The sequence below is a fragment of the Nicotiana sylvestris genome, chromosome 4, assembly GCF_000393655.2.
Source record: "Nicotiana sylvestris chromosome 4, ASM39365v2, whole genome shotgun sequence".
Taxonomy (NCBI): domain Eukaryota; kingdom Viridiplantae; phylum Streptophyta; class Magnoliopsida; order Solanales; family Solanaceae; genus Nicotiana; species Nicotiana sylvestris.
In genome coordinates, this window is record NC_091060.1 from 16,648,681 (window position 1) to 16,661,207 (window position 12,527).

Here is a 12,527-nt window from a genome sequence, read left to right on the forward strand (position 1 = left end):
TGTGTACTAGCCTGCAAATCACACAAGGGATGTAAACTGCACTTGGCAAACCCTGTGCGACAGATTGACCCGGAAGACATTGAAGAGGGAATCGATCCCAGGTCATCTGTATGGAGAAAGATCACAACTTTGTTCATGAGCAAATTGGCCTTTTAGGGTTACTCACCTAGCATGCATATATTTTAAAATTTTGAAAAAACAAGCAATCTATTTTTTGACAATATTTCTTTAATTTTTTTCTAGATTCTTTATTGACGGTATGGAATTGATCTGTCCTATGTGGAGAAAAACATTAAACAAAATAAACTTTCTTAATTCTTTTTAATGTTTACATGGTAGATTGATGCTAATAGTGATATAATTCATTTTTTTTAATCATAAATTGTAACTTTGACTTTCGACAAAAATTAATTTGTAACATAATCATATGTACTGTTCCAGTGTCTCCTTCCCCACCCCTACCAAACCCCACATCATGCAAATACCAATGTATTTTTTTTCTCTCCTTTTTAATAGTCCTAATATTTTCCATGGCCAGCCCTTTTCCTATTTGTTTAATTTCAACTGATCACTACTTAATCATAATAAGGTGAAGCTGATTAGTGGCTAATATTCTAACTACGACTTCTGTTCGAGACAATGAAGAGTTCAACATGTCTTTTTATTTAATTTCCTTGGGCGCATTAGGCACAAGATTTAGAAAAGAGAAATGACCTGGCATCAATCCCCTCTCAATGCCTTTTGGGTCGAGCCTATCGCATAGGGCTTGTCTAGTGCGGTTTACATTCCCTGTGTGGTTTGTAGGGTTATTACATAGTGAGGGATTTACCCAATGCGCACAGAGTGCTTACCCGAAGGGTAGAAGCTGTGGCACAGACTGTAGCGACTGCGGGTTTTCCTGGGGTTCCAAAAAAAAAAGACACTTATATGCGCATGAAATGAGATGTATCATTTTATTATTGAGCTACTGTTTAATATCGCGTATAAGTAGCTCTTTGGGAACTATAGTCAAACTTCTTTATGATAGCATCGTTTGGTCAAATATTACTGGAATGCTATAGTGAAGTAATGTTACAGAAAAAATATATATTATAATATATCTTAAAAAATTAGTTTCAAGAAAAACTTGATCATTATATTAAAATGCTATTATAAAGAATTATTGTTACAGAAAAATCTGACTGTGTACTACATTATATTACATTTAAAAAAGGTTGGAATTCTAATACCGTTTAATTTTTTCCCCACAAATGATGATGATTACTTAGTCAAAGAATAAATAAGTAAATAAATAAGTAAAACTTGTACCAACCATTTAACATTTAAAAGGCATGGGTGATGTTGGAATGTTTACCAGAGAAAAGGTGTGGCAGAAAGTAAATTAATGTGGCACTGAGAATGCTCCATTCTAACCACTACCACTAGCTATCATCACCTGAAAATGATATAAAACCCAACCATTAGTTTGATGTCCCACATTCTATTGTCATGTTCTTTAATTTGCTGTGGACTGTGATTAATATTATACACATTGATTTAGAATGCAAAACACTTACGCTTGGGCGCCACCCCTTAAATTTGTTCGACCGTTCCATTTACTCACTTTGAATTCGGGTTAATACCTATTGAACAAATAAACTCCTCCAAAAATGTATCTATTAAACACATCTTCAATTCGACAGATTACAACAACATACCCAGTATTATCCCACGCCATGGGGTCTGAGAAAGATAGTGTGTACTCCTTGTTTGACTCAAAAAATGTTAAAATCTTTTCGAACAAATCAATCAAAGATGAAGGGGTAAATCGTAGCTGAAGATAATAATTCTAGCGTAGAAATAATAGAGAAGAGAGTTAACAATTTTCTTTTCATTCAAGGTTGGTGAATTTTACAGAGTGCCCATGCCCCGTTACAAGGCTTTCATTCCTCTTACATATTGAGGAATCCCCCTCCCCCCCCCCCCCGTAGAAATGACATACAAAAGACCTTTTAAGAATATTCTCGGTATACCCTAAATGGGCCTTATTCTACCGTCGAGGTCATGTTGTTCCGTCTTTTAATACAAGGTCATATCCTTCTGGCCGTTGACTCGCAGATGCTCAGCCATTTGTCGTGCCCACTATAGGACGTGGTTGGTCAAATTCTGACCCATACAGTTAGTCCCTCCGCTTCGTCGAGGTCGCGACCGGGTGCGTCCTCGATGAGCGGACTCTATGCTTTCTTTAGGAGAAATTTGACCCATTGGATAGTTACGACGTGGCCAGCAAGAGGTGGCTATCATATTCAGCAGAGCACCGAAGAGTACACGCTACCCGGGGGTGATGTCAGCTTTACGTGCATCATCATTACACGGATTTTTGAGGCAAGGACTGACGGTTTGGCGCTTTGATTCTTGCGCTAATTTGAGGCATGTCGCCTCGATTCTGGTGCCACCCAACCCTATAAATAGATGAAGGGTTTGATTTTTTGAAAATCTTTAACCATTTCTCTCTTGATAGCCTCTCATTCTTCATCGTTTGTTCTTATACTCCCTTGTTCCCGTTTCCGTTCTTCACCGAAAATTTCTTCTTTTCGCTCCCTTTGTGTTGCTTCTCCTCTGAACGATACTATGTTGAGGTCTCGTCGTACTAGCGAAGAGGTTCCTGAAGCCACTCCATCATCCACAATGCCTCTTTCCGGCAGCGGAGAAGTGGTGGCAGAGGAGGGTGACAACCCTCTTACGGTGGAGGCGTTACTATCGAGACATCCTTTGTCCCGGAGTGATTTCCTCAAAGACCCACCTCCTACTCTGAACCCTGTATTTTCTGAGACGGGGCAGGTTTATCTTGATGCCCTCCGTATAAAGTATGGTATTTCTGCTCATGTAGAGATGACTTCGGCAGGGGAGGATTACGTTGACGTCCACGGACCTGGGTGTTGTGCTTTCTACGAGTATCCTTTCATGATCGGCTATACCCTTCCTCTCTTCCCTTTAGCGGAAGAGTTCTGTAGATTTTACCAGGTGTGCCCGATGCAGCTTTCGCCGTACACGCTTAAGTTGCTTCTGCTATTGACTAAGTACGTAGAGTTAGCAGAGTGTAGCGTCTCTATTCATCATCTTTTGCACCTATCCACGCCTGGCTTCCTCAGAGGTACCATGGTGCATTTGAGACTTTGTGGTACAAGAGGGCTAGTGGTCGGGATAGATGACCGGGCGAGCTGTAATTTTTGGCACAAGTATTTCTTTATCAAGACTGAGCACGTCATTTCTGGCTCCGCCAGATTTTTGGAACGATGGAATGGAACTCGTAAGTGTCATCGCGCGTTATGTTCCCCTCTCTTCTGTGATTATTATAATTTTTACTTACTCGCCATTTTGTAGCAATGGCTCATCCGCCTCTCTCCATTGCGGGTATCAGGGATTGGGTGGCCCGCCTGTTGCCTCATGCGGCGGAAACTTGGACTTGGTTCTCCTTCGTGCAACGTTATGGCCCTAGGGTCTCTTTAGGTAAATATTTAACTTACTGCCTCGTTGGCCATGCGGCCTTGCTTATCAACACGATCTTTTGTGACGACAGGTCGAGGAGCTTCTAGACGGAGGGCGCCGGTTCCTGCCTTTAGACAAGCCGTTACTACTGCGGACACGCGATTTATTTTGTGCGAGTCTGTTCGAGAGGGTCGTTCTCAACCTATTCAACTGGGAGATTCGTCTCGAACTGTGTCCATGAGAGAAGAGGCTTCATCGGTACCATCCTCACATCCTTTTGATGAATCTTCTGATGGTGATGAGCCACCAGAGAGGAAAAGGATGAGGTTGGAGCTAGGGAAGGGCGTGGCTACGGACGTCGACGGCAGTGGGGCATCCCCGATGCCCGTATTTATGGATGATGCCATTTTGTTGGGGAGGTCTCCCCAAGTGGAGGGAATTGATCTAGGAGCCAGTTCAGTGCGCTCCATTGAGGGTGGCGCATCATCTAATATTGGAGGACCTCGTATCGAGGGTGATGGATCGGGCTCGGATGTCGACCTGGAGGATGTCAACAAATTTATGGGTCGCCATACCCATGTGGAGGTTAGGGTGGATGGGTCCGACCGTCATGTGATAGTCCCTGGGAAATACAACTTACTGTTGAACAATGAGCAGGTGGCGTCGGCCCTCGCTCCTCTATGTGCCGCTCCCGAAAGCGAGATGCTTGGAGCAATGAGCGACGTGGAGTTATCTAAGAAGGTTGCTGGTATGGCCCTACAGGTTGGTTCCTTTCCTTCTCTTTTTGTCGTTAGGTTGGTGCGACAGTCGTCATTTTGCATTTTGTCTTCTAACTTATACCCTTCTCTTTTGTCAGACCCTCATCTTGGAGGTGGAGAGAGAGCGTTGTTAAAGGAAAAGGACGGGCCTTTATAAGAAGATGTCGTCGAAGTATCAGCAGTATCGGGCTAAGCATCGGGCGATGTCTGACATTTATCATCAGGATCCCGAGTTTCAGGTGTTTCACGAGGGGCTTAAATAGCGCGAGGACCAATTGGAGAGTAAGATAAAGGAGCTGAGGGAGAGGGATGAGGAGCTTGTGAGGGCTGTCGCCCGTAATAGTGAGCTGGAGGCTTCCCTTAAGGCGAAGGAGGACGAGCTCGAATTGAGCAAGGGGGTGACGACTGAGAATGCCGACTTACAGCTGAAGGTGGTTGACTTGACCGCCGAATTGAAGGCTAAAGTAGCGAAGATTGACGGGCTTAAGGGCGAGCTGAACATTGGCACCGATAAGCTGGCAGTAACTATTTCTAAGTCGGTATCTTTGGAAGATGCTCTCTGTATTTCCAGGTCGGAATTTACTGGGGAGAGAGAAGACTTTGGTCGCCAAGTCGCAGGGCTCGAAGGGCGTGTTAAGGACTTAGAGGCGGAGTTGGCCGCACTGCAGGGACAAATGGCTTCGCTGAGGGTGGAGGAGACAAATCGACATTCTCATCCTTCTACGTCTCGTGCCTCAGCTGATCAGGGCGTGCCCCATCATTTGTATAAGTTATGGGTCCACGCGGAGGCTCGGCTTGACGTGTATAAGGCCTTTCACGTCGAGGGCAGGGCCACAGAGGTGGAAGTTCAGGCTGTGCATGCCGAAGTTCGTGCGGCTCGTGAGTCATGCAGGTACGACCCCCTCACTCCTGATGGGGAAGGTATCAATTCCGATGACGTGAATCACCTTGCTTCGGATTCGTGGTATGAAGACGCTTACCCCGTTGGAGATGATGTGTAGTCTTGGTTTGTATTTACTTTTGCTTAGGAATTTTTGGCACGGGCCGTACTTGGGCCTATTTATAGGGGCAAATGTAAATGATATTTTGCTGCAATGTAAACTTTACTTTCATTGGTTTGTTTGTTTGTCGTTTTTTCTTTTGTTTATTGCATGTGATATTGACGCCCTTAGCTATGGGGATGTTGCTTCGACTGTCGTCAAAGTAGGATCATGTCGTGGTTCGAACGAGGTCGAAGTGATATTCGTCGATGGCCTTGGCCATTAGGATGTTGCTTCGACTATCGTCAAAGTAGTATTCTGTCGTGGTTCGAATGATGTCGAACTGATATTCGTCAATGGCCTTGGCCATTAGGATATTACTTCGACTGTCGTCGAAGTAGTATTCCGTCGTTGTTCGAACGAGGTCGAACTGATATTCGTCTATGTCCTTGGCCATTGGGATGTTGCTTCGACTGTCGTCGAAGTAGTATCTCATCGTGGTTCAAATAAGGTCGAACTGATTCATCGATGGCCTTGGCCATTAGGATGTTGCTTTGACTGTCGTCGAAGTAGTATCTCGTCGTGGTTCGAACAAGGTCGAACTGATATTCGTCGATGGCCTTGGCCATTGGGATGTTGCTTCGACTATCGTCGAAGTAGAATCCCGTCGTGGTCCGAACGAGGTCGAACTGATTATTGGAGATTTGACCGTGTTCCCGTAGGAAGACATCACCTGTCAATTAGTGGAGATCTGGTTCTGCACATACTATGGAGGTTTGATCCGTTCATGAAATGGAGATTAGATTCCGTACATACAATGGAGATTAAATTCTGTTTGTACAATGGAGATTAGATTTCGTTCACACAATGGAGATTAGATTCCGTTCACACAATGGAGATTATATTCCACTCATACAATGGAGATTCGATTATCTGTATGTAGTCCCTTCATTATTTCGATCCGGAGATCATATCGACGGGTTGAGATAATGAACAACGTGTCGACCCGTAGGGCGTCCCCTTTGCCATCTCGTTAAAAACCTCCCCGGGAATACTCGATTGGGACAAAACCCAAGTGAGGGAAAAAGAGTACGACTTAGGTGACACTTTTTAGAAGTGGAAATACTTAAGGTGGGTGATGTTCCAGTTGTTTTGGAGCAGTTTACCCTCCATTGTTTCTAGCTGGAATGCTCCTTTATTTGCTACTGCTACGATTTTATACGGTCCGTCCCAGTCTGTTCCTAATTTTACTTCATTTGGATCCTTTGATGCCTGTGTTTTGGCCTTGAGGACGTAGTCGCCAACTTTGAGTGATCGCACCTGGGCTCTCTTGTTGTAATATCTTTCTACTTGATGCTTCTGGGCTATCATTCTTACGTGGGCCATGTCTCTTCGTTCTTCAACTTCATCCAGATCTTGTAGCCTACTTTCGTCGTTGTCTGCTCCTCTCTCGTTGGAGTATCTCAAACTGGGCTCCCCAACCTCTACGGGTATAACTGCCTCGGTCCCGTAGACCAGTGAGTATGACATTTCTCCTGTGCTGGATTTTGGCGTAGTGCGGTATGACCATAATACTTCAGGTAGTAGTTCAGGCCATAGCCCTTTAGCTTCCTCAAGCTTCTTTTTCAATATGTTCAGTATTACTTTATTGGAGGACTCGACGTGGCCATTGGCGGCAGGGTGATATGGCGTAGAGAGTATCCGTTTGATGTGCCACTTTTCGAAGAACTCAGTCGTTCTTTTTCCGACAAATTGAGGTCCGTTGTTGCAGCTGATTTCCTTGGGGATTCCAAAATGGCATATAATATTTTTCCATATAAAGGCAATGACCTCCTGCTCACGTATCTGAGTGTATGCACCTGGTTCCACCCATTTAGAGAAGTAGTCGGTTAAAACCAAAAGGAAACATATTTTACCTCACTCTGCTGGGAGGGGCCGACTATGTCCATTCCCCATTTTGTGAATGGCCATGGCGAAGTGACGGAATGGAGGAGTTCTCCTGCTTGATGTATCATAGGGTCATACTTTTGACACTGCTCGCACCTTCGGACATAGTCTGCGACTTCCTTTTTCATGGTAGGCCAGTAGTAACCGGCGTGGATGAGACATGAAACGAGGGTGTAATTTCCCATGTGGGCGCCGCAGTTCCCTTCGTATACTTCTTCCAGTACTCGTCTTGTTTGATGTGGTCCAAGACATTTGGCTAGGTGGCCGCTGAACGTTCTTTTGTAGAGATCATGGTTTATTAGGCTGTATCGGGCTGCTTGTACCCGGAGTTTTTTGGCTTCTTTTTTGTCTTACAGGAGCGATCCATCCTGTAAATAGGCTACAAAGTGGTTACACCAGCCCCAAGTTAGGTTTATAGAATGTACCTCGATGTGGTCTATTGCGGAGTGAAGGGGGTGACCATGTTTTCTTTGTTGATATTCCTGGTGGTCGCAGCTGGTTTGGTGAGGCCATCTGCTTCAACATTCTGTGCCTTAGGTATTTGGTCGAGGTGGCATTCATCGAACTCTAGAAGCAGTTTGTTGATTTCCGACTGGTACCTTTGTAGCCTCTGCTCTTTGATTTGGAAAGTCCCAGTGACTTGGTTCACAACGAGTTGAGAGTCAAAGTGGAAGACGAGCGTCAGACATCGTATTTGAGGGCTAACATCAAACCTGCAATCACAGCCTCATACTCGGCCTCATTTTAGTCATCTCGGGGCATCTTATGGACTGGCGAATTACTTTACCTGTAGGGACCTCGAGGACGAATCTAGTCCCGATCCCGAGGCATTCGAGGTGGCATCAGTGTAGAGGACATAGAGGTCGGTACGTGTGGAAGCGCAAAGTGCTTCTTGTTCTGCCTCGGGTAATATCTCTGTGCTGAAATCAGCGACGAAGTCGGCGGACACCTGCGATTTAATGGCAGTTCGCGGTTGATATGTTATGTCGTGCTAGCTTAACTCTATGGCCCATCTGGCAAGTCTACCTGAGAGTTCGGGTTTGTGCAGGATACCTCTTAGGGGGAAGGTTTTTACCACTTTTATGGGGTGACATTGAAAATAAGGTATAAGTTTGTGTAAAGCTACGACCAGTGCTAGAGCTAGCTTTTCAAGGTGAGGGTACCTTATCTCTGCATCTATTAAAGTCTTGCTGATATAGTAAATTGGAGACTGTGTACCTTCATTTTTGCGGACCAAGACTGCACTTACTGCGACTTCAGAAATTGCCAAATACACAAGTAGACGCTCACCCAGATCCTATTTGACGAGTAGTGGCGGCGAAGACAGATACGCCTTTAGCTTTCTCAGGGTGTCGACACATTCTTTATTCCATTGTAACACGTGGTCTTTCCTCAGCACATTGAAGAATTTGTGGCATCTGTCCGAGGATCGTGAAATGAACCTCGACAAGGTGGCTATTCGCCCCGTTAGCTTCTGTACCTATTTTTGCTGGTCAGTACCTCTGGTATTGTATCGATGGCTTTGATTTGATCCGGGTTGACTTCGATTCCCCTTTGTCATACGAGGAAGACGAGGAATTTTCCTAAGGTTACGCCGAAGGCGCTCTTCTCGGGATTTAACTTCATCATGTACTGCCTTAATATCTCGAAGGCCTCTTTCAGATGGCTAACGTGATCCTCCTTCTTTGTCGACTTTACCAGCATGTCATCGATATATACCTCTATGGTCTTGTCGAGTTGCTCTTTGAACATTTTGGCGACTAGCCTCTGGTACGTGGCCCCTGTATTCTTGAGTCTGAACGACATCACTTTATAGCAATATGTTCCTTGGTGAGTGATGAAAGTTGTCTTTTCTTGATCCTCTTCGGCCATTACAATTTGATTGTAACTGGAGTAGGCATCCAAGAAGCTCAGCAATTCGTGCCTCGCCGTTGCATCGATCAGTTGATCGATATGGGGTAAGGGGAAGGAATCCTTTGGGCATGCTCTGTTTAAATCGGTGAAGTCCACACACATTCGCCATTTCCCGTTCTTCTTTTTGACCATGACCACGTTGGCGACCCATTGGGGGTTATTTTGATTCTCTGATAGAACCGTTGGCGAGTAATTTATCCACCTCTTTGCTGACTGCCTCATTGATTGCAGCATTGAACTTTCTCCTCATTTGCTGTACCGGCGGATAGAGTGGATCGACATTCAGTCTATGAGTGGCGGTGTTTTTTGGGATTCTTGGCATATCTGAGTGGGAGAACGCAAATAAATCGGCATTGTTAGTTAAAAATTCACGATATTTACTTGGCTCTGAGAAGTTGTGCCCTATGTAAGCCTTTTTTGTGTTGTTGGCATCATCCAATTGGACGGGGTCAAGATCCTCTATTGTTGCCTTGCAGGCTTCTACAATATCCGGGTCATTGATGGGCTCTGTTTGTGGGTCTGGTTTAGTTCCTGACATGGTTGATTGCTATGCCTACGCACTTGCTCATTTCAGTTGATTGGTGTGCGTGCAATCTCGGGCGATCCGATAGCATTCTTGGGCAGTGCGTGGCTCGCCTTGGATGCTGAATATTCCCCACGAGGTGGGAAATTTGATCACTTGATAGAAGCTTGAAGGGACGGCTCGCATGGCGTGTATCCATGGTCGCCCTATGATGGCGTTATAGGCTGTTTCCTGGTTCATGACGTGGAATGTTGTTTCCAGGGTGACTTCTCCTACTAGGACAGGCAGCACTATTTCTCCGGATGTCCGCTCTACTGCATTATTAAAACCTGTTAGTGTTATGCAGCGCGGTATTATTTTATCCTCAAGCCTCATTTGCATGAGAACTCGTGGGTGAACAATACATGCGCTGCTTCCGTCATCTACCATGATTTGTTTTACATCTATATCAGCGATACGTAAAGTTATAACTAAGGCATCATAGTGAGGGAAAGACAAACCGTCGGCATCTGACTTATCGAAGATGATACTGTCTTCGAGGTCATCATACCATTCATGGGCGACCGTCCGTTTGAGTTTGTGCATGGTGGTGAACTTCACATGGTTGATTACCATGTCGTCGCCACCGCCAATGATCATCTGTATGGTTCGCGCTGGCGATGGTGGCTTTGGGGGTCCTTGAGACGGATCGCATCCTCTGGCGAAGTTGGCACTTCCTTTATCGCTAAGCAGTTCTTTCAAGTACCCCTGGTTCAACATCCTAACTACTTCCTGCCGCAGTCCTATGCAATCTTCGGTCTTGTGTCCCTTTTCTTGATGGAATTCACAGAGGATGCTTGACCTCTTGGTGCTTGGGTCCGATTTCATTTTTTGCAGCCATTGCACCTTCGTGCCAAGCTTCTCCAATGTGTACACTATCTCTGAAGGGGAAATATAAAAGTTATGAGCGGACAGCAGTGAAGGCATACCTCTTTCGTTTCGAAGGGGTGCAATGTGTCGTAGCATGGCGTCCGCATGTCTTGGAGGGGGCGGGTTAGATGTTCGGACATAGGGCTGATGCCTTTCTCGATTGAAACGTGGGGGTTGATCTCTTCTCTCATCATTACGTCGATCTCCCCTTGCCTCGATCTGAACTGACGTTAATCGCTGAATCAGGCCGTTTAGATCGTCCTCATCTGCCCTTACCTCGGTGCAATAGGCGTTATGGATCTCTTCCCATGTGGTGGGGGTATTTCATGAGTCTACTGAGCATTTTTTTGGTTGTATTTGATCCGTTCCTGTTTAACCCATTTTGAAAAGCTGCTACTGCCATCTCTTTTGACATGTTTGGCAGGCTCATCCTTACTCTGTTGAATCGGGCCAAGAAGTCCCAAAGTCCCTCGCCCGCCGTTTGCCTGATGGCGAAGATATCATTGACCCTAGCTTCAGCCTTCTTCACCCCTGCATGAGCGGTGGCGAACTTATCTGCCATCTCTTCAAACGTTGATATTGATCGCGCTGGTAGCTGAGAGTACCATGTCAATGCTCCCCCTGTCAAGGTCTTACCGAACCTTTTTAGCGGCACAGATGGTACCTGTTCCTTTGACAGATTGTTGCCCTTTACCGCAGTAACATAATGGATTAGATGATCCTCCGAGTCTGTGGTTCCGTCATATATTTTCAAGTATGGCGGCATCTTGAAGGTTTTTGGAATAGGATAAGGAGTAGCCCCATCGTTGTATGGTTGTTCGACGAATCGGCTCACGTCGCGTTTTGGTAATAGCTTGGGGGTGCCTGGTATTTTGTCAACCCTTTCCTGATGCTCCTTCATTTGATCACGGAGTGTTTTGTTCTCGTTTTCCATCTCTTCCATTTTCTTCAAGATGGCCATGAGTGCATCGTCACCTGCATCAGTGACGGTGCGGGTGTTACCCGTTCGTGTAGCACTTGGCTCATTGGTGGTGGCTGCAATTTCTGTAGGTGGAGAGTCTTCGACATTTCCTTGAGGAGGTTTTTCGAGCATGTTTCTCAGAGTACTTGTCAACCATTCTTCTAGTAGCTTTTTGACTGCTGGTGCTGCTTCTCCCCCCGTGGACGTTGAGGCTCCCTTTTCGCGCAAGATCGTTAGATCCCTGTGTGTAGGAGGTGAGATCTCCCCCTCTGGTGTAACTCTTGGTGTTGTATTCTCAGTGTGTTCTCTACCGGATTCGCTGAGGGAGTTCAGGAGATTGTTTGAGATGTTTGCTATCGTCTTCAGCCTCGCTTCCTTTTCGGCCATTGTTGGTTTTTATGAGACTTTGAAGGACAGTAATCGTCACTTTAAAGAACCTAGATGAGAACTATAATTTCAGCTATGGAAATCCCCACAGACGGCGCCAAATTGTTTGACTCAAAAGATGTTAAAATTTTTTCGAACAAATCAATCAAAGATGAAGGGGTAAATCGTAGTTGAAGATAATAAACTCTAGGATAGAAATAATAGAGAAGAGAGTTATCAATTTTCTTTTCATTCAAGGTTGGTGAATTTTACAGAGTGCTCATGCCCCGTTACAAGGCTTTCATTCCTCTTATATATTGAGGAATCTCTCCCCCCTCCCCCCGTAGAAATGACATGAAAAAAGGCCTTTTAAGAATATTCTTGGTATCCCCTAAATGGGCTTACTCTACTGCCGAGGTCATGTCGTTCCATCTTTTAATACAAGGTCGTATCCTTCTAAGCGTCGACTCGCAGATGCTCAGCCGTTTGTCGTGCCCACTATAGAACGTGGTTGGTCAAATTCTGACCCATACACCCCTACGTTGTGAGGATAGAGAGGTTATTTCCAATTCGACAGCTTATCTATGTATAACAACATCGTCCCTCTAGGTAAATCTCAAAGTTATATATGTTATATTTCAGGAATTAGATAACGTGTTCCTATGTGCCCTCGTAACTTTGACATGATCAACAAAGTAGAA

At 45.1% G+C, this 12,527-nt stretch overlaps 1 protein-coding gene across 1 annotated transcript; it reads right to left on the reverse strand.

The window, feature by feature from the left end:
* Nucleotides 1–9,632: 9,632 nt before the first annotated feature.
* LOC138889287 (uncharacterized) lies at nucleotides 9,633–11,847 on the reverse strand. Its single transcript, XM_070172576.1, has 2 exons — nucleotides 10,836–11,847; nucleotides 9,633–10,510 (listed from the first exon to the last, which is right to left on the reverse strand). Exons 1-2 carry the CDS (start codon nucleotides 11,845–11,847, stop codon nucleotides 9,633–9,635), a joined length of 1,890 nt encoding a protein of 629 aa, XP_070028677.1.
* Between the last annotated feature and the right edge of the window lie 680 nt (nucleotides 11,848–12,527).

Coding starts and splice junctions, on each gene's coding strand:
- LOC138889287 (XM_070172576.1), bottom strand. CDS start 11,847: ATGGCCGAAAAGGAAGCGAGGCTGAAGACGATAGCAAACATCTCAAAC. Junction 10,511..10,835: donor TACAACCAAAAAAATGCTCA/GTAGACTCATGA, acceptor TTTCCCCTTCAG/AGATAGTGTACACATTGGAG.